Source organism: Colias eurytheme, chromosome 15 (genome assembly GCF_061535395.1).
Source record: "Colias eurytheme isolate Ceu_HAF_F1 chromosome 15, ilColEury1 Martin Lab GWU primary, whole genome shotgun sequence".
Lineage (NCBI taxonomy): Eukaryota > Metazoa > Arthropoda > Insecta > Lepidoptera > Pieridae > Colias > Colias eurytheme.
In genome coordinates, this window is record NC_142994.1 from 10,996,486 (window position 1) to 11,019,882 (window position 23,397).

The 23,397-nt window shown below is 35.8% G+C and overlaps 1 protein-coding gene across 2 annotated transcripts in view; it reads left to right on the forward strand.

Annotated features, from left to right (window-relative positions):
- Nucleotides 1-23,397, forward strand: part of LOC149902571 (proton-coupled amino acid transporter-like protein acs) — a 47,892-nt gene that overhangs the window by 15,213 nt on the left and 9,282 nt on the right. The window contains exons 1-6 of one of the 2 annotated variants that reach the window (XM_090110004.1): nt 7,043-7,095; nt 9,563-9,711; nt 18,262-18,345; nt 18,844-18,994; nt 21,122-21,243; nt 22,858-22,942. In XM_090110004.1, the coding sequence (XP_089966130.1) occupies nt 9,638-9,711; nt 18,262-18,345; nt 18,844-18,994; nt 21,122-21,243; nt 22,858-22,942 (516 nt within the window). In that variant the 5' untranslated portion in view covers nt 7,043-7,095; nt 9,563-9,637. Of the gene's footprint in view, nt 1-7,042; nt 7,096-9,562; nt 9,712-18,261; nt 18,346-18,843; nt 18,995-21,121; nt 21,244-22,857; nt 22,943-23,397 lie in introns of those variants that run through there. The other variant, XM_090110003.1, reaches the window with a different exon arrangement.

Consider the following 23,397-nt stretch of genomic DNA (forward strand, 5'->3'; position numbering starts at 1 on the left):
CGGCAGAGAGCCGCTGCCGTGGTGCTGAGCTTTGTAGCCAGTGCCGAAAAGTGAGCTTGGAATGTCCATCGCGGATCGAGTACCAGACCGAGGTATTTCAGCCTGGACCCAATCCGGATGGGCACCCCACTCACCACAATATCTTCCCCGGTTGGTGGAGCCCTCCGATGGCCGTGAAACCATATAGCCTCCGATTTCTCGAGTGCTACTTTTAGCCCAAGACTTTTGATTTTGGCGACCACCTGTGCCACCCCAGCCGTAGCTCGTAGTCGCGCCTCCCTATAGTCCCGGCCAGTAGACACGACTAGAGTATCATCGGCGTAACAGATGGCGCTAACGCCTTGCGGCAGCACTCCTCGAAGCACGTGGTTGTATCCGATGTTCCACAGAAGAGGTCCCAAAACAGAACCCTGTGGAACACCGCATGCAACCCTATGACTACCCCAGCCACGTTGACCGGGAAAGATAATTTTGCGTCCACCAAGATATGAACGGATGATGCGTCGGAGATAGAGCGGTAGATGATGTTGAGCAAGACCGTCTAGGATTTTGTCCCAGGGCAAAGTGTTAAACGCATTGGAGATATCCAAAGATACTGCCAGTGCAACCCCACCCTGGGAAACACACTCTTCACTTATATCTCGCAGGCGGGCTATGGCGTCTACTGTACTCCGCCTACGCCTAAAGCCATATTGGGCTTCATCAAGGTCCGGTCCTGTTTGCGCCAGATGGTTTTGGATACGGTTGGATATGATACGCTCAAGGAGCTTGCCAGCTTCGTCCAACAGAACAATTGGCCTATAGGCTGATGGTGAATCAGCCGGTTTGCCACTCTTTTTTAGTAGAACAAGTCGACCCACCTTCCATCGTTCTGGGAACCTTCCGTTCTTAAAACATTCTGTCAGTAGTTCGCAGAATCGTTGGGCCAATCCTTGTGAGAGGGCAAGTGACCACACTCTTCCATGCACGCCATCGGGCCCCGGGGCGGTAGATTTCCTTTTCAGGCGTTGTACCGCCATATCTAATTCGGTTAGGGACACGTCCGGAATAGGTCCCGCGCAGGCTAGGTCACCTTGGTCACTGCATCGGTCCGAGTGCTCCGTTGCATTTCGACCCGGGAAGAGTGAAGACACCACCTTTCTAAGCAGTGCCGGCTCCAACCTAGCTGTTAAAGGTGGAGCCCAAGGCCGTAGTTTATTCATGACCAGCCTGTAGGGACGCCCCCAGGGGTCAAGGCTCAGTGTCTCCAGCAATTCGGCCCATGCCCTCTCCTTAGCGGTCGCTATGGACTCTCTAAGAACCTTCTTAGCGTCTTGGTATACTGTATACCGCTCAGATTCCTCGACAATGGAGTAGTCTGCCCGCCTCCTCCTTTGTCTGTATTTTGTGTAACGGCGTCTGGCGGTAACACAGGCTGCACGAAGCTGCGCAAGTTCTGGTGACCACCAATAAACTTTATTATGTGGCGGAGATGGTTTAACTCTAGACATTGCGGCGTCTGATATGTGTGTCATCGTTGCCGCAAACCATTCCGCCTCAGCGTCCACGTTTATAGAGTCGGGTTTCGGACACCACGCACTAACTATAGATGCCAGTTCCAGTAAGTGTCTGTTCAAGGACTTGAGGGACCATCTCGGGCCAGATTCGACAGGCGCAGACCTGTTGCCGTGTAGATTTGATGTTGTTTGCATAACATCAAATCGGATGTATTTGTGGTCCGACAGAGTCTCCACCTCCGACAAAACCTTCCAACCACGAACTCGATGTGCCAGGGTGGGACTTGCAAACGCAACATCCACGACTGACCCTCCCTGCATGCGCACACATGTATTCTCGGTGCCCTGGTTGAGAGGGACCAGATTTTGAGCTGCGATCCATTCGACTAGAATGTCTCCGCGAGCATCCGTGGTAGAGGAACCCCACAAGGCAGATTTGGCGTTTAAGTCCCCTGCAATGACAATTTGGTGAGGGCGACCCCATTGAATCATGGAGTTTACTTCCCCCAAGAACGCTTCGAACTCAGCAAGCGTTTTGTTTGGTGAGAAGTAAATTCCAATTACCACCATGTCAGTCAGTTTCGCGGCTACACATCCATGACCCTTCCTGTGCGCACAGATTTGAGGTGATCCTTCCGATTGCATTATGATCAGGGCAGCAACCTCGTCTAGATCCCCGACCCAGTTGTCTCGCTCCGATGGAACTGCATAAGGTTCCGAAAGAATTCCGATGTGTATGGACCACTGTGCCAGGCTCTGCGTCAGTAGATCCTGAGCCCTGGCACAGTGGTTCAGGTTGGATTGTAGAATCCGAAGCGCCATCCTATGCTGTGACGGTTTCCATAACCTCCACAGTCGCTTCATTTGCCTGGGAGTCTGCAATGTGTCTCTTAGGCCGAGCTTTAGACGCTTTCATATTCGGGGCAGCGCAGCCGTTACCGCCTAAGCGGTGGTCTGCTTTTCTGCCTGCTGCTATGCATACTGCGCAGTTTGGCTTGGCGGTACAGATGGCAGCTTTGTGGTCTGGCTGCCCACAGCGATAACATAGATGACTGCGATCGCACTCCGTGGTGCAGCGGTTGGCCACGTGCCCCACTTCCAGGCATCGAAAGCAACGCATCTCTCGTGGTTCCTGTACCCTTACTCTTGCCGCCACCCAACCGACGAGAAAGCGTGTCTCGGTAAGTTTTTTGGCCACTGTTACAGGGCAGTTTACCCACGCTCCATAAAGCCCAGTTCTATCTTGGCGTATTTGGCTGACCCGTATTTGGTCCACAAGGCATTCTCCCTTTGTTACTATGGCGTCCTTTAAATCGTTCTCTGTAACGGACGCATCTAAGCCCGAAACACGTAGGTCCGCCATTTTCACTGGTCTTGAGACTTTGATGTTCTTGTCTTTAAAGATTGTCTTCAGTTTACTTGCCAGTAAATCAGCCTTTTCTCCGCTACCGGGCCCAGGAATCTGGATTACTGTGGCCCCGGTGATTGCCTGTCGAAACTTTACGCAATCTATTCCGGCCTCCTTGAGGTCAACTTTAGCTCTCGCCTCCTTGATAGCTGTGGCGTATGTTATGCCGTTAGCCTGTGCATCCGATGATATTGTCAAGACGACTGCAGCAGATCGTGGGGCCCTCAGCGTAGGTTGTGATGGTTTGGTTGGGTGAGATATTTTCCGTGTATCAACCGCAGTTTTTCCGGACCCAGCGCGTTGTGCCTTCTTCGCACCTGATCTGCCCTTCCTAGTCACGACTGACCAGCCTTCGTCAGTAGCATTGGCTGTGGGCACCGTTGAGGTCTCCACGTCGTCACACGAAGGAGCCACTGTTGCGGGAGATAAGGCAGGAGTAGATCCCCCACTTCGTAATTCCACCGCTCGACTTTCTTTCCCCTTCTTCTTCTTCTTCTTTTTGCCTCCCTCCTTTATCTCAGTCTCTTGCCTGTTCTGTGCCGCGTTCTGCGCCGGCATGGAGAGCGCCTTGGTTTTCTTTGGCCTTGGTCCCGTATCCTTAGGATGACTGTCCTGTCGGAGGTCGACGACTCGGCTTCTTTCTCCATCCGTAGCGCTGGAGAGGCGTCGCAGTTGTGGGCTCGGTCGTAGCTCCAAGTTCCTAAGCCGCGTATCAATGAGCTCTCCCAACTGGCGCACCATTCTATCCTCGAAATCCTGCGGCAACTCCGCTGGTTGCGCAGAGCCAACAGGGCCCCGATGAATGAGCAACCGCAGCTCCCGCATTTCGCTTTGAATAACATCTAGTCTTATACGCAGACGTTCATTTTCAGCGCGGAGCGCATTGGTTTCTTCGGATAAAGTTCTTACGGCGAGGGAATCCGCGTCCTCCCTAATAGCTTTGGCGGCGTTTCTCAGGTCTGCTACGTACGTGGTCTTAAGGTGGTTGGAAGCTTTGGCAATCTTTTCGACAATTGTCAGATTTGCCTCAATTCTCTTCCTAGCCTCTTCTGTCGCTGTATTGGCACCAGTTGCTATCGATGGCGATCGCTTAGCTTTCGTTTTTGGGTCTGCTAAAGCGGATGAGGATGCTCCGGCTACCGATTCAGCTTGTGCCTCTTTCTCCACTCTGTGTGCCTTGCGAAGGCCTGTGCGAGGTCTTCCTGAGGACGATGGGATGGTGGTATCGCTCGAACTTCCATCTTCCAATCGCGAGCGCTTACGGGTGCGCCAGAAGCGCGACTCCTTGCTCGGGGTGCACAGAGCCTCTCGGCAGGCCAGGGGGCTCATAGTGACCCGTGAGTTTATACTCGCCATAGAGTTAGAGGAGTCTGACTCCGCGGCTACGTCCGTCATCACATACGAACGATTAGCAATTCCTCCAATTTCAGTGGGTGTAGGAGTAGCGCACGATGCACGCTCCAACACTAGACTGCATTTTCCAATTGCCGAATCTCTCGGCAAACCTCCTTCTTCTTCTGGTTGGGGTTTCATTTTGACTGTGTTTTTAGTCCCACGAGTAAGGGGGAAATATATGGTCCACCCGGGTGGTGCCCCCTGTACCCGAGTAACCCTATTACACCCCGGAGGGCGGGCGGTATCCGGGGGTTGGCCGCTCCGACTTGGTCTTCTCGCCAAGCCACCTACCTCCCCATGGGAAAGCAGGAATCCGACGTCGCGCTTAGGCCCCGTGGGGCGCCCCAACGCCGAAATAGAGGGGTTTTTTTATTGAGGTCACCTTCCTCTCGGGCCGGCCGGTTAAGGCGAGCCCCCTGGTCTCTAGCGTGCCGCTAGACATGACAACGTCACACGCTAGAGATAACAGTTCGCCCGACGCCACTTCCCGTATGGTTTAGTTAATAAAACGAATCGGGAGCTGCACGTGTTTATTCCATATTAGCTTCCCCAAGATGCTGGCTTGCAGCCCAGGTACTGAGCCCCCCCGCCACGACAAGGCTTGGAACGATGGGGGGGCGCTTGCACTTGCCTTACATGTAACGCCTCAGAGCGAAGTAACGCCGCATGAGTCATGTTTTTTTTTTCGTGCGTGCAGCCGGCTCTATCGAATTATAAGACGTTGTCACGTCAAAAAAAATACGTGTGGCACTCGAGGACTGCCGCGGTAAAGCTATTGCCTAGCATCGCATCGCTGTGCCGGTTGGAGTGGGGGGTGTTAGGTTTTTTCGTTACGGAATTTTTACATTCGCTCACCGCGCTCAAAGTCTGAGATAAAAGCTATGCAATAGCTTAATAATCGCCTTTTGCATACCTACTATAAAATTATAAATGACAAGAAGTCTTAGAAGAAACATTATTTGTGTAAACAGTAACTTTAAATGATCTTTAATCCCAAAATCCTAAAAACTGTACATGATCTCGACCCCACAAAGTCAAAGTTGAAACATTTTTTGTACGTAGAACAATATGACTTAAAAACTTTTATATAAAGTTGGACAGACAAACTTCAAGTGTTTGTTGTATTATATTTTATACCCAGAATATTCGTAACTGAAATTTTATTCGTTTAGGTTTAGCCTGAAGCAATATAAAAACGTCACTTCAAAAGACATTTGTTTAGTTTAATTTTTCATAAATTTGGTATTTTATGATTTATAAAACAGTAGAAACTTTTGTATGTTCATTACAATATAAAAAAGTACATATTGTATTTAATACCTAAGTTTTAATTATAAGTATAGTGGTTAGGAATTAGTTAATCAAACCCAACTAATTTCTATTTCAAAATAATTAATTTAGTAGTAAATAAATAGACATTCACATTTTTTAAAGAATTTATATTACAACTGAATACCGAATTTACTTGAATTTTTAACTATCATTTAGCTTTGCTTTTACTTTTTTCGCGAAAAAGGGAAATTAACTTTTTTTAAATCGTTTCAATATCTTATGTTGATTCAGTAGGTACTCACCGTGTTAATGGTTAAATACTTTTTATTCACACATTGTCGTACAAGATCAATTTCTTTTTTAAAATAGAAAAACAAAAAAGCTTATTTTGTAGTTACATAATACGTGTAGCTAAACTATGATGATACATAAATATTATTAACAACATAATAGGCATAATATGAATTGATTTTCTGTACGAAAAGTAGCGAGCTCAAGTTATTGCAAATAGAAACAATGTTATTTAGGTCAAGCGGTCTAGCCCGAACCTAGGAGAATGTAATAGTAGAACGATTTATCTTAAACTCGACATTAACGCGAAAATATTATATAATATAATTCATTCATTCATTCATTCAAGTCGCGGAAGAATTCCAACCAATACCCGCGGCCCCATCATTAAAGCGGCTCGATTGAACACAGTGAGGTTTTAGTCGTTAAGAATCCGACGTAACCCACGGCTTCTTCCCCGGGAGCCGTGGGTATCTTTGGAAGATTTCCCCACTTAAAAAAAAAGGAGAGAGAGAAGGGTTACAGAGAAAATTTTAACGTAGCTATTAGAACGTGTCACACAGAAATAATGTGATTTCTACTAGTAAAGGAATCGTCAAAATTGGTTATGAAGATATTAGTTTTATTCATAACAAACAAACTTTCCTTCTACAAGGCCTTACTTATATAATACCGTCTTTCTTCGAATAATTTAGTCGGATTTCAGATTTGATCCCTGCTACTGGGAAATATTGCGAGAGGCACTTTTCTAAGAATAGAAATAAATGTATCTAATTCCCTACTTATCTACTTTTTATTGTACAGTTATGTAGTTTTAAAATTATTGTAATGTTGTTCTATTTAATGTCCAGAAATATTTTTTTATTTTTATTTATTTACTCAGTATTTTTCCTTCGTGAAAGAGTTATTATTAATTAAACTAATTGTTGTCTCATACGATAAACACTTAACTAAGAGAACAAAATATAAACTTCAGATTTAACAATACTCATCACTTACCTACATACCCTTTATTTTTATACAGTCGATCCACGATAAACACTGAGAGAACAAATAAACTTCAGATTTAAAGATATAATTACTCATCACTTACATACCGGGTATTCCCTTTATTTTTATATATCTATAGAATACAAAATAAAACACCCTGTATATACCGCTAGTTAATTGCACGTGATTTCATTTGATAACAGATACGTTCGCGATAACACTCAATAGACATCACTGTCAGCGGTGAGTGCTTCAAAATAATTAAATTTCTTTATTACAAAGTTACAAACATTATTTGTTATGTTCAAACACTAAATAATTATAAGATTTTTTATTGGAGGAAATTGAGATACATAATTAAAACATCCTGTATACAAAATGTTGAAGGTAAGATTATAGATTCGATCGGTCAAGCTTAAATATAATCGAATTCATACTTTCTGAGGTTTTCTTTAAGATTGTCCTTTAATCCATCAGTCCTCGGAATCACAGACACAATAGAAAATCTATTGTGTCGCGCCCCGATCGGGCCTTACGGTGGTCAATGGGTTAATTAATATGTGCAAGCCTTAAATAGTTTTTTAACCGACTTCAAAAAAAGGAGGAGATTCTCAATTCAGCCGGTAGGTATATTTTTTTTCTTGATCTAAAACTAATAGTTCAACAATTAATAAATCTATTTACACAGATATCTGATAACAAAAAAAAATTTAACATAGATTTTGAAGTATTTAACAGATATTTTCTCTAGATGTCATTCATTATGTACAGTTTTAATATGTTTATTGTGCACGTGGAAACAATTTAATGAGAGTATTTTTATTTATCTCCTTATTGTTATCAATATAAACATGATATAAAACTTCACGTAAAACGCAAATAAAGACAATTTGTAGTTGATTTTAAGGTCGATAACATACTCTGAAAAGAACATACAATTGGCTGTATTAAAATATTTATTTAATACGAAATTCATACTTTAGATTGTAATTATGTTTAAAAACATTCACATTCTTGTTGTATTCAATATGTAGCATATTTATTTCACATAAAATAATTCATGATATGAATGCTTCTGAAATGGGCGGTTTTTACCTCTGAGCTATAACGACGACTTACGTCTTTTTGACATCAACAATAATTTATTATAATATTAATTTAATTACAATATGTATTTTCGTATTATTATACTGAGGGCCGATTTTTCAATGCTTCGATAAAAATTATTCGTCGAATAATGTATAAAACTAACATTTTAAAAACGTATTCTAATTGCTCGTATTTGACAGTTTACGTGACATTTTAATATTATCGTGTAATACTTTATTGGACGGATAAGTTTTATCCAAGCATTGAAAAATCGGCCCTAATTAATATATGTATATCCTATCATTTAAGAAAATAAAAATGACATTTACATATCAGCAAACATAATTGAAAATAGCTTGATTTCTTTATTTGTACAAATGGTATTTTATGATAAAGCCTTTACCTAACTGAAACTAATTAAGAATTCATTTTACATTTATTGAAATGTACGACATAATATTATGAAGTATTAAATAATTATAATTACTGTTATATTCATAATTGAGAGTTTGTAATGGTTTAAATTTTAAATAAAAAAAAATCTCATCATAAAAATATAACCTAATTAACTTGGATGGTTGACAAAATATTTAAAAGAAAAAATATAGTCTTTCATATATATTATCACCTACCTTCTACAAAAAATAGTTTCCAAAAATGAAAATTTATGTAAAAAGTCTAACTAATTAATTATCGAATGTTCTAGACGGGCAATTAATAGTTTCTGGTTTTAATTACACTTTTTCACGAACAGTTCCAAATTCTCTTTATTCATTGTCGACTTTCGATCAGGCTCATTAGCTTGGAGAAAAATTTGTTGAAGGCCATTTGGTTCATTAAATTTTTATATTTGTACTTATAATTAAAACGTTGGTATCTATGTAGTATAATCGGAAATCTTCTGCTAGACATTGTGAATAGAGGATACAATATATTCCATTGGCTAATTAATTATTATTATAAGTATGATTTATATTTTTTTAACCAAAAATTTAAAAGTATTGGTTTATTTTTTAAAGAATACAAATAATTCGATCGAGAGGTGGGATTTGAACAGGCAATTTTTTGCCATACCGGGCCATACTTATATCGCCGTGCCTACTATTATTATGATCCTATTGAATTACATCTTGAAGTTCATTAGCTAGTTTTGACTTCTATTTCTTTTTCTGTTTAGCTTAAGAACGATGAAGTTCCCCATTCTTGCTCACTTATTTGATTTTACAACAACCTTATTGCTGTTTTTTGAAATCTCCGCGCAGATTTTTACAGGCTAATAAAATTCCTCATTAAATAATAAAATTTGGCCTCCATATCTCGACAATGTACCTTCTAATACTGAACAAAGACGAAATTGAAAACATTTACATTTATTTACAACGCGTTATCTATAGCGTGCTAAAGTATACAATCAAAAGATGAGAATTTTGTTTCTTTATCGTGAATAGATAATGTCATCAAGCATTCATAAATATTTAGTTCCTATACAAAGTAAAGCTTATCATGTATATAATCCAAGTAATTGAAAGAAAGAAAATGTTTGTTAGCCACACGTAATTAGGACGAAAACGATACAATTATTGAAATTGAAAAATTTTAATGATATATTTTTTTGTTTCAGACAACAGTCGTGGCGATGCAGAAGATAAAGTGAAGAACTAAGAAATCTCAGGGCCATTCAAGTTTAAGAAAGAAAATGGAAAAGATGACGATTGGACAAGAAAATGGCGCGCCGCCAATACGACCAACTGTGGACCCGTACAGTTCTAAGTAAGTATACTCAAACTCAAACTCAAAGTTTATTCAAGAAGACTTCTTTAATAAACTATGAGTTTGAGTTTAGGACGCGCTTTGGTCGAAACGAACATTGGAATTGTTTACAGAAAATAAACGGGGGCGTTTCAAATCTAGTCCGTTTTATATAAAAGTTCACATGCATCCATCCATATTGTGGTAAAAGTGATTCAACTTATAAGGTATTTTACTAGAATTCAACTGAGTAAGAAAAATAGAAAAAGTGAAGTCCCGTGTCCCCGTAGTGGGGTAGGGGGCAGATGCATTATTCATACATCTGTTTCACTGATCGATTTTTCTTTAGGGACAAGTAGGTGATCAGCCTTCTGTGTCCTGCCAGACCGAGACATTTTTTTTTTTTTCGTGTCCACCGGGAATCGAACCCAGGACCCCTCGGTTCTACGCTCACGCGTCAACCACTGTACCGAGGAGGCGGTCAGAAAAATAGAAGAGACCTTTATTTAGATTTTACGAATTGAACAATATTGTGTCTCAATGTCGACCTGGAACTAGCTTAAAGCTATAGCAGAACCTTTTGATACCCATATTCTGGCAATAATTGATATTTATAATTTGCAAGCGCAGTTAATTAATTTTAGTTAAATCGAAAACAATTTAAATTAATGAATATGTCAAACTTTGTAAGTAAATAAATATATTATTACTGTAAATTCTAACCTGTCTTATAAAAACCGACAAAAAGTAATCATTTTCAATATTGGTGAAATAAAATGTTACCTTTCTCATGTATTAACTAACAACCAAGTCAATGACCCTCACTGGATAATTATTGATCCTCTTACGGCATCCACCCAAAGATTCAATTCATGTTACTGTATTTTCTCAATCCAATTTCTTGGAATTGTAACCCCAAATATTAACGCAAGATTAACCTCAGAGATTTCTTTATTATAGAGATATAGGTATATTAAGAAGAGCTGGAACGTCAACACATTTACACATTGCACATGTTAGGCCGGGAGATACTGACACAAAATTTCGGGTCATTTGTAACAGGATGGCGGTCTAGAGGGGCCTTAGTACGCAATGACAAAAAGAAAAATGATCGTCAGAACGCTGGTACCGGCGGACTAGTCGCGTGGGCGTTAGTCACACTCGTCGGATAAATAGCGAAAGTCCAACGATTTGTAACACAAAAATTTTAGAATTTACCGATAGCCCTTAAAAAAGATGTAGGCGGTAGTGTCATGCCATACTTTGACGATGTGACTTACAGTCCGCCATACCGACGTGAATGCGTTGATTTAAAAAAAAACAATTCAACCATTTGTACCGGGCTAACTTTTGCACAGGTAACCATCGTCGTGCAGCCATTTACTAAAATCGCCATGCCATACTTTTCGGACGATTCCAAATGGTCGCCATACCGCGGAAAATCTGCAAATTTTTGAATTTTTTTTCTCGCCAAACGATTTGTACCACCCTACATTTTTTTTTCAACAACTCCTGAATGATTATAAATAGAAGTGTGATAATGCCATACCTGTGGGAGGTGACGAATGTGTATAAGATTTTTTTCTCATTGTAAGATTTTATTCGTAGTTTGAACGATTTGTAGCAGTATGGCACTAATTTTTCCCTCTATTAAAAGTATGGCAAATATAATAATGGTCACGTTGCATCATATACTTTCCATAAATGCCGTACTGGTACAAATCGCCAATTCTTTTCATTTTTTTTTACGTCTTGGCTTAAGTCTTACAATCATCCGCCCCATGTTTGTATTCTGCGATATTTTTTCTAGGTAGAATTGTATACAAACAAACAGAATATAATGATCCCATACTGTAAAAAATTATTTTACGTATTGTACAGTCGTATTTTTGAAACGTGACGAATAAATTAATTTTTCAAGTATGGCAGCACTTTTTCCCCCTACTAGAAGTATGGCAAATATAATAATGGTCACATTTTATCAAATACTCTCCAAAAATCCAAATGCAATACTGGTACAAATTGTTTGGCGAAAAAAAAATTTTTTTTTTGCAGATTTTCGGCGGTATGGTGGCCATTTGGAATCGTCCGAAAAGTATGGCATGGCGATTTTCGTAAATGTCTGCACGATGATGATTACCTGTACAAAAGTTAGCCTGGTACAAATGGTTGAATTGTTTTTTTTTAAATCAACGCATCGCGTCGGTATGGGGGGCTCTAAGTTACACCGGAAAAGTATGGCATGACACTACCGCCTACATCTTTTTTATGGGCTATCGGTAAATTCTAAAATTTTTGTGTTACAAATCGTTTGACTTTCGCTATTTATCCGACGAGTTCGACTAACGCCCACGCGACTAGTCCGCCGGTACCAGCGTTCTGACCATCATTTTTCTTTTAGTCATTGCGTAATAAGACCTCTGTAGAACCGCCATTCTGTTACAAATGACCCGAAATTTTGTGTCAGTATCTCCCGGCCTATGTATGTGTCATATTTTGCAATTGTTTATAAATACAGGGTGATGTAATTGGTGTAGTACGAATATCTAAAAATCTATGAAGAATATTGTGATACAGTAAATGGAAGAATTATAGACTATTTTACAGTATTTAATAAAATCATTTAATTTTTTGTTCATTTTCATTAGAAATGTCAATTTTTCTCACCGAGGTGGAAATTTGGATGATAAGGATCTTGTTAGAAAAATATAAATTTTGACTAAAATCGGCATTTTCTTTTCAAAAATCAAATTACTAATTAATAATCAGAGTTATCACATTATTAAAAAAATAAGCCAAACTATACACCATTTTTACCTACTTGATGCAATCCTCAAAGATCATGGACATAGTGTATTGCGCCTTCCACCATACCATCCAGAACTTAACCCAATAGAGTTACTATGGGGCATAATTAAAGGGAAAGTAGCATCACAAAATGTGAACTTTAACTTGAAAACTGTGGAAGCATTATTTAGAAAGGAAGCAAATGCTATTAGTCTGGATATGTTTAGTGACGTTTGGAGAAAGACGCGAGAACATGAGGAAAAATATATTCCATTAGAACCAAAAGTAGATAATTACACTGACTCATTTATTCTCCTCCTTTTCTAATGGGTTTCATCCTACTACTATTTTTTTTAGGTTTTTATCATTTTGGAAGGGATTGGCCCTGGTGTATGTTGGGAGTGAGCGCACGTGTTATTTGATTATTACCTGAAATTTAATTATTATTTGATAATTGAATAATTATTAATACTTTTATCCAATTGATTATTATTAGAATAAATAATTAACTTCATCAATTGATTTACTTTTTTTTTATTTAATTATAATTTTACAGGTAAATTATGAGAGCTTTCATAATTATATTTGCATATATTTATCTACAACGCACCCATTTTACAATTCAAGTCTAAAATGAAACTAGAGTCGCATTTATTTTTGAACATACTGTAAGTAAAATTGCATAAGTGTGAGTACTGTGAACATGCCAGCTTTCCTTAATTGACCGATAATCCATTGAGTACAATAATAAAAACAAACATAACAACGTAATAATATAATATCCGGTTAAAATTCTCTTAGATATGTACTAGCTGTGTCCCGTGGTTCTACCCGAATATAATAATAAAACCCTTGATATAAAAACTAATAAAACCCTTGATATAAAAACTTTCCTCGATAAAAGGACTATAACAGTGAAATAATTTTTCCAGTAAGAAGAAATAGATTGAGTAACGTTAAAAGCATAAGTTCAATGTCCTTAACAAAAAGCATTACTGTGCCAATATTTACAACAATTGATGGTACTTTCAAAAGTTGCCAAAATATGATCCACTTTCAAAACGAGCCAACTTCTGCATTTGGATGTAGGTATAAAAACCTGCTTTTGAAAAGGTTACCGAGGGTATTGCAGTTTTATTACATAAAAAAAGAATCGCATCAAAATTTAAGAACAGTTTTTGAGTTTTTTTTTTTGTTTTTTCGTAAAATCCATACTAATATTTAAAATACGAAAGTAACTCTGTCTGTCTGTCTGTTACTCAATCACGCCTAAACTACTGAACCAATTTTTATGAAATTTGGTATGGAGATATTTTGATACCCGAGAAAGGACATAGGCTACTTTTTATCCCGGGAAAATGACGCAATCCCGGAAATCCCACGGGAACGGGAACTATGCGGGTTTTTCTTTGACTGCGCGGGCGAAGCCGCGGGCGGAAACCTAGTAATTAATAACCTAACAATCATGTTTCTGCTTTTGGCATAGATTAAAATTTAAAATACCCAAAGTTTTCCTTACTGTTAGAGATTATTAGTTTTACCAACAAATATGAATAGAATTGGTTTAGAATATTCGTTGTATCTTTTAAACAAAATATACAGATGTAACTCAAATACATCTCGATACACGTATCACATATTACATGATATTACAAAACATACTCCCACGTTTCTAACATAATTCGGTACATAATACAAGTAATGAGCTAATACACTTATGATTTCTGATTCAGCCACACACGTGTTCGCTAATTCAGTGTAACCTCGAAATTAGTTTATTACGAATACCCTATTTATTTATTTAACTTTCTGTTTAGTAATTTTACGTACGATTAGGAAAGTATTTTTTTCGTTTATATTTGACGTTTCATTTACACAACTATTTAGTAGTCTGTGATATCATGGAGAATCAATATTATCCACTAGTATTAGTTAACTTGCATTTATTATCGTTGTATGTGTGATAATTGGTTTAATTAAAACCTAATTGTCTTGTTATAGATTTATAGCCGCAATTTTATTCTCCAAGATAATCCTCATGAGTTTTCTTATAACAAATTAAATATACTTGTTTGCTTGTATACGACTTTTGTTTGCCAATACCTACTTAACTTTGAAAAAAGTGTCAGATGAAATTAAAAGAAAAATGTGTGCGTGTACTAGTGTACACACGTAAGAAGTGAAACTTCTTTATGACCTTATTAAAAAAATTTACTATATGCAACTTTACAGAAATACATACGTCGAATCACGCGTGGTAGGGATAAGAACAAGATGGCGCGTAACGGAAAAATGTCACGCGTAACGAAAAAATGTGACACTAAATTTTTTTCCAACCCCGATTAAGAAGTTTCACTTCAAAAACTGTATACAATGAAGAAATATTTATTTGTATCACTTTAAACTTACTATAGTATTATTTAGGTATTTGCCTCGAGTGAACTTAAGTAAATGCCTGCCAATCTGACGGATCTAGGCGGGATTTATCAATGTCGTACTGTCAGACCAAAAGCACAAGCAAGCAGTCTTGTCGCGTAGTTATAGCACGGAATAGTATCATTTTGTACATCTTCAACATATAAAGAAAGGTTTAAAGACGACTAATTAGTACGGGAACATTTTCTCACTATAGTTTTTCAGAATGAACTGTGAAATCCTTACCATAAGAATTTCTATTTCATTCCCACAGGACATCTCTGTAGATGTCCTGTGGGAATGAAATCTCTGTAGATTGTCCTGTGACCATGAAATAGCATTGAAGCAATAATATTATAGTCCTGCAACCTACTATTGCTTTTCCTTCTATCACTGCCAAAAATATCTATAATGACTAACAGTTGAAAGATTGCGTTTCAATTGTCCAATTTATAAAAAGGTTAACAAGGTTCTAAGGACAACTCTTACTCGTCTTTAGTTTTCCTTATAGCATTATTTAAGAAGACAATCATTTTATAGTTTATAAGAAACTAGATTTCCGCCCGCGGCTTCGCCCGCGTTTGCAAAGGAAAACCCGCATAGTTCCCGTTCCCGTGGGATTTCCGGGATAAAAACTATCCTATGTGTTAATCCAAGTTACCCTCTATATGTGTGCTAAATTTCATTGTAATCGGTTCAGTAGTTTTTACGTGAAAGAGTAACAAACATCCATACATCCATACATCCATACATCCATACATCCTTACAAACTTTCGCCTTTATAATATATATATATAATATATATATTTATAAGAAATATGGTCACCCTGTTATAATACATGCAAATGCTGTTATGTTAAAATTAAAAAGACACTTATCAACTGTATTATTATTAAAATAATATGCAATATCATATATATTTTACATAGCAATGTTAGGTTGGCCACTCGATAACTCTGAAGTCCTCTTGTCACATACCACAATCCAAGATGACGGATTATTAAGATGGACTGTCTCTGCGTGCCAACTTGATTAACAAGACAATTAGACCATTGTGAGACTACAATCATAAGGGGATTTACCCTGACAATACAATACATTGATGTTGAACTCTACGCTCGTTGTAGGATTTGTTTCTTCAAGTTAGTTGTGTAGGAAGCAGTCTTTGCAATCACTTCTTAGCTAATAAAATTTAACATTGATTTATTTTAGTTACGGCAACATTTGTCTCCAATTAAAATCAATCTAAGTATAGACGTAACTTGCGAAAACACTATTACAGTTCTCCATTTCAATGCTCCTACTTTTAGCTCAAAAATACCTCAGGCTATTGCACAAACTAAATCCAGATAAGTTTACATTAATAATATTAGATCGGCAATTCTCTTTTCTCGAATGTGATCTCCCCGGTCTATTAACAGTAACTTTCAGTATTACTTAATTTAAAACAAAATTGCAAAATTCGGTTATTTAATCTCCAAGTAACCCGTGGGTGGCAAAGTGCACCATTTTATATGTATTTTTTATGAGTTTGTATAATGTATATAAAAAGAAATATATATAAGATACTTTAAAATTATACTTATATAAGTATTCCAACGAATATTTACGGAACTCATTAAGGCTATATTCCAAGTCATTAATCCTTGTCGTTATTAACGAGTAAGTAAATGGAATGATACTTTATGTAATTAGAGTCAGGTTTGTCAAGTGTATTTCTGCTTTACAATCAAAAACACAAAACAAAAGTATTTACAATCATGCCCATATATCACTCACAATACAGCCTAGTTCGGCTGTATTGTGAGTGATATATGCCGAAGCTGCCGAAATTCAGATTAGTACGAATGACTCAACAGTCGTACAATGTGGCTTAAAATAAAATAAATATTCTTTTAGAAAACTGAAAAACAAACGCGTAAAATTATTGTATTGTCATCGATCCTTGATACGTGTATACAGTTTGAATTAAATCTGTCCGTTTTACGAGGTCAATGTCAAATTTTGTGTGCCAATTAGCTGTGTTATTGGGTAGATCTGGGAATCGACCAACATCTATTTTTCATGCCTAAGAGATAAGAGTAAGGCAAAACTATGTTTACCGTGATAGCTAGGATTTTATATAATTTATGGATTTCTATGAAACAACTTGCGATCAACAATTTGCATTATATTATGAGTGCCACAATGCGTGCAGGTAAAAATTGTAAACGAATACTTAAGACAGCCCCCTGCATATTTAAATGTAGATTAAAATAATACTCCCACAATTTTGAGGATAATAATATTATATGTATATGTATTACATTTATTCTATTGGCAAGATAATACGAAGACATCTTTACCTTATCTATAACCAAGGTTTTACAGTTATGGCTTTATAATCTTCTGTTATACTTGACCTACAGTTATACTATTCCAAGACAAGAAATATGACCTCAGAAATAAATGTCACTGTAATTAAGTCGGTTAATTTCAAAATATTTTATATTTTAAAGTAGAGAAGTCAAGGAAATTATAAAATAGAGCAGTTCTCCAGCATTTCATTAGACTATATTATACATTTTTTTTTCATGAAGGATTAATTTTTTGTTTTAATAAATTGGTCTCTATTTCTTTGGCATTGTCTTGCAAGGAGAGGTCTAAATATAGCGGTTACCTACATTGGACTTCTCCTATTTTCTTCTACGAATCTTACGCAAATCAAGTCACTAGAATAATTATATTCTAAGTAATTCTTAATAAACAAACACGCAAAATGATCACAAGATGCACGTTTAGATGACGCAATAAAAAACACATCTTTCGTCACGTTAAATGTTAAATTGGGATCAATTTCATTTGAACAATCGTATCGGAAATAAATTGTCACGTTTTGTGTGATGCTTTTGTTTTTTACAAGCGATTGGAGGTGATTGGAGGCTCGAACGTTGTTGGAATATGTCAACTCGCGATAAAAAGAGAATTATATTCAACAGGTCGATGTTAATTGATTTTATTGAAAAGCTACACATTTCTTTATAGTTACTAGATGTTTTATTGTTATTTAAATGATCCGATGAATTAGTGTGCCGTTATAAATTGTAATGGAAGTTGATATTTTATCGTTTTCCATTATGATTATAAAGATTGATATTTATCACTTCCATTTCAATATTACACATAGGACAATGGTAATACTAAATCAAATCGTAATTAAGTATAACGACACGAGTAATATGTTAGTTAAATCCTTGTTCATTTGAATTTATATTCTCATTTCTACCTATGGCATTTATGTTTTTGCATTGTTTTATGTGATATGCGCAATTATGCTAGGATATAATATATTTTTAATTAAATTTATGTTATTAATTTATTATATTACAGAATACAATTAACTTGCAATGGCTCGAGAGAAGATTTAGATCCCTACGAGCCGGCGAAAAACAGACCCTTGGAATCAAATACATCGTAAGTTTATTTTATTCACATATCACACCGACTATCATATAACTTTATAGTCTACAGAATCTAAATTTAAGAGCTCATAATATTATATGATTTACCATTACATATTATATTATCGTACCATATTCTGTTGTTTGTAAAAGCTAATTTTAGGTTAATTCCTAGACATCTTCTATTCTATTATAATCGTCATCTCCTTGTTTCAATGCTTTTACAAAAACTTATGCATTTAATTGTATAAGAAAAATGTTTATTATAACGCAATTTATTTTGTAAAATGCGTTTGAATCGTCCAAGTACCACTTTATAAATTCTCACTGAAAATAACCGCCAAGAAACTACCTTTTTCGCGCATTTATTTGTTTTTTTTCAACATATAAGTATATTGTTTTTTTTCGCGCGTTTCCTTTGTTTTTTTTCAACGCACATCTTGTTCTTTTTTTTCTCGTGTTTCTTTTGTTCAATATTTATTACCTACACATATTAAATTATATTTTACAGGAGTTTCGGTGCACTCGCTCATCTTTTGAAAGCTTCATTGGGGTCTGGTGTCCTGGCCATGCCGCTTGCGTTCAGAAACGCCGGCTTATTAGTAGGATGTTTTGGGACTATCATCATTGGATTAATTTGTGGACATGTTATTCATATATTGGTAAGTTTTTTTGTCTACATGTACACGATTTTTGTAATGGAACTCAAACATATTCTAAATCAATTTCATAAAAAGCAGTCATATATTTAAAGAGCAAAGATTGTCTTGTTTGTTCGTTTGTAAATAAACTACAATGGTATTGGACCGATTTCTCACCACCAGAAGCTTAACCAATTTAATGACATAGGCTCTATTTTTTATCCTTTTTTGTGCGGACCCGGGGCGAAACAAATTCGCTTTCTCTGTACCTATGTACGCTTAAATCTTTAAAACTACGCAACGCATTTTGATGCGGTTTTATTTAATTGATAGAGATTCAAGAGGAAGGGTTTGTATATAATTTATGAGGTTTTAGACAAAGCGGGCGAAGCCGCGGGCAGAAAGCTAGTAAACTATATAAACCCTTGATATGATCACAAAAGGAAGATCAGGCATTTATAGCGCGTGGTCCGAGTAAATAAGGAATTTGTCGCTATGGCAACGCGTTTGAAACTTTTTGAAATTAGTTACTGGTTTTAACTTATTCTTCGGATATTGCCTCGCGAATATCAAAAATAGAATTTTGATATAAAATAAATCACAGAAATCTTAAAATTCTATTTTTTTATTAAAAACTGTCTCTTACAAGTTTCATGCCTAAATTTTCTACGAAAATTAAAATTTCGTAAATCTTTCAAATTAATTATCTAGATACAATTGAAGTGTCAACACACAATGATTTTGTACATTTATTTCAATTCAAATTTTAGCGTTAATTTTAATGCATATTTTAATTTATAATTAACCTCCCTCTGAATATAAATAATTTATTTCCGCACTCTATAAAAACTTGAGATTAGAATCCAATCTTACAACACATTCAGAACTATAACCACTTACCATAAAGTGATAATGACTTAAACATGAACAATGCTACCGAATGCAATTTTGGATGGTACAGAAAACTCAACCTTATTATCAAGACAATAAGGTACAATTTGTGATGTTAATGAAGATAAAGCTTACGTTTTTAAATTACACTTTCGCTAGTTGAAGCCGACAATGCCCAATTTGCTTCCTTTGTTTAAACTTTCGTTTTCACACCATTTCTATTGCATAATCAGCTGTTATTATGATGTGTTACGTACTTTACTGGTTGTGATATTTATGAACTACTTATAACCTAATTAGTTAAGTTTTTAACCGTTTATGTGGTAATACCTAACTAAATGCTTATTCGTTTATTTTTTATTAAATAGGTTTTAAACTAAACTTGCGTGTGATAAATAAAATTACTATGTGTAATTCAAAATTTTGTTTCGCGCGTTTATGCTAAAATGTTTACCTATACTGTAATTTTTTTTACAACGACTACCTAACGAAGTTTTCTATAACAGTAATTATCTTTTTTAATATCTTTTCTATTATCAGAAATATAAAATTAACCAAGGAGGTACTTAAATAAACGAGAGTAGATTTCAAAGTTTTAAAATTTTAATTAAAAGAGAGGTTTTGATTTTCCTGTTTTACGCACGAGTTAAATGCTCTCTAATTGCGATAAAATATTATGCCTTTGTTTAAAGTCGTAGCAATTAGGCACAAATACGTACTTGTGGTAATTTGTGCGAAGGATAATGTATATCGTTTAGGTACTTAGGAATAGGAATAAAACTTCTCAAAAAGTATTTGCCTTCAGATAAATAAAGAAAACGGAAGAAAACGAACGGACGGAACCTCATTAATTACTTATCAGAAACATTTATATTGGAAAAAATACCATTTAACACTGTTGAAGTCAAGTTGAAGTACTAGATATGCGTCAACTAAAAAAATAATGAAATTACTCAAACAATTAGAAATCGTAGGAATAAACATAATAATTAATCAAAAAATATTATGAACTAGCTGTTCCGCGGGGTTTCACCCGCATTGCTCCGCTCCTGTTGGTCTTAGCGTGATGATATAATATATAGCCTTCATCGATAAATGGGCTATCTAACACCGAAAGAATTTTTCAAATCGGACCAGTAGTTCCCGAGATTAGCGCGTTCAAACAAACAAACAAACTCTTCAGCTTTATAATATTATTAGTATAGATTAAAAAAGGTTTTTAATACATATTATTTTATGTGCGTGTTATTATTACAGGTAAAGACGTCACAACAACTTTGTGTAGAAGTAAAGAAACCATGTTTAGGATATGCGGACACTTGCGACCTGGTCTTCCAAAACGGACCCAAACCTGTGCGACGATTTGCTCCACATGTCAGGTATTATATTCAATTATAATTAATATACTAAATACTAATTTTTTGACAGGTATGTAGATAGACAGGCAAAATTAACGATAATAAACTTTAACAGCCGTACAAATAAACGAGTTATAACATTTTGTGCAAAGAATAAACTAAGAATAAGGAAAAATCATACAAATAAACACGAAATAAATGTAACCTAGTATAACTTCGTAATAAGTATTCATACTAATGCTATTCCGTCCTTATTACGGCTACCACCCTAGTATAAGTCTGACATAACCGAGTTGTAACATATCTTTTAGTACATTGTGCTGTGTTTTACAAGTTTTAGAAGCAATTTTCAATCTAAATTTGAGATAATAGCAATGAGAGTAATACGAGAAGTAGAAAAAGTTGAGCAAATTAATAATTTCATTACGTACCTATTGAAATGGAAAATTTTGTATGAAATGTCAAAATATACGAAATTATGAAAAACCCTTTTGATATTTATAATGATTTATTTATTTACAACATGCGCCAAACCATACATACATAAAACTTATTTCTAAACTTATCACAATAATATACACTTTCGTTGAAAATATAAATCTTCTAAGCCTGCCGCCTGGAGTTGTATGTTTTGAGTACCAGTTATTTGGCAACTCTCTATCTCAAGGTGGGTTTATCTTCTGTTCTCCAGATATTGGATAGCGTTATCTATCATTTGCTTGCATATTTAATGATATATTTAAATTATTTCCAATAAATATTTAAAAAATAAATAAACAGAACATCGTATGATGAAACTTCACAACAAATTCGACGAAGTCAAATGAGCGTGAGCGTCAGCGAATGACAGCAACAAGGCTTAACCGTAGACAATTTCAATGTTTTTCATAATTTTGTGAATGAATTGCGACGTTGCCGCTTCGCGCCTATTGCATAGCGTGAACATAGTTACATCGATGTTATTCCAAATTTATTTGTAAGAAATTATGACATCCTTATTCTTTATTTATTCTTATCATATCTATGCATTGCATAAGGTTTGAATAAGCAAGTTTTTATTTGTACGGCTGTAAGGCGTTAAAGTTTTCGATTTTTTTTATCGAAAATTGACACTATTAACCTAATGGATATTGGAAAAGGTCTGCAATCCATTAATTTAAAGTGATTATAAACATCGAACTTGATTTTTTGTACTATTTATTTATATATAACATTTTTTAAATCTTGTTTAATATATTCGTCACCTAAATAAAGATCTTTCTTTAGATGTTCTCTCATTAAAATGATTATAAATTGTAAAAAGCAATTAGATACATTTTATAAAGATAAAGGGAAACGTAAAAAGGATAATAATTAAGAAGAAACGTTGCTAATTGTTCCAAAGTGGAGAAAAATAGGTATACAAAAGCGGCATCATCCAAACCTCCTCCTGACACAGGTTTTATCTTAAACTTACTAGGAGGGCCCTACTACTCCAAATTGTGTGAAATTTAGAAAGGAAATAAACTATTTTTATTCTATTTATTTTTATTTAATTATAATCATTAATAATAGCTGTTAATTAATATATGTATAGCAGGGAAATTAATAGACACGTCATAAACACGCAACTCAATGTTAATGATTGATTTTCAGAGAGCTGGCAGATTGGGCTCTGGCTGTAACACATCTGGGTGCTTGCTGTGTGTATGTTGTTGTCATATCGGAATCTTTTAAACAGGTATTTAATCAAATTAAAATTATATTTTTTTGCAATAATATAGGTGTTTCTATTGCTTGTTCGGTTTGGTTATTCTTCCTATAATTATCTTTTTTTATTTGATTTGCCAACAGACAATATCTTATCAACACATATAATAAAATTGTAGAAAAGTGATGTCTGTACAATGAAAATATAAAAAAAAAACTTAGCAGGTGTTATTATTAAATCGATCCTGAACCCAAAACTGTAGTTAAAAAATTTTTTGTCTGTTTGTCTGTATGTTCGTGCACGCTAATCTCAGAAACGGCTTATCCGATTTAGATGCGGTTTTCACTAATATATTGTGGTAAGCTTCACTAAACATTTAGTGTTTATTTCATGTCAATCGGTTCATAAATAAAAAAGTTATGACCATTTAAGTAATCACGGCGAACATTTGCTAAGGCATTCTATACATGAATAACTTTATTACG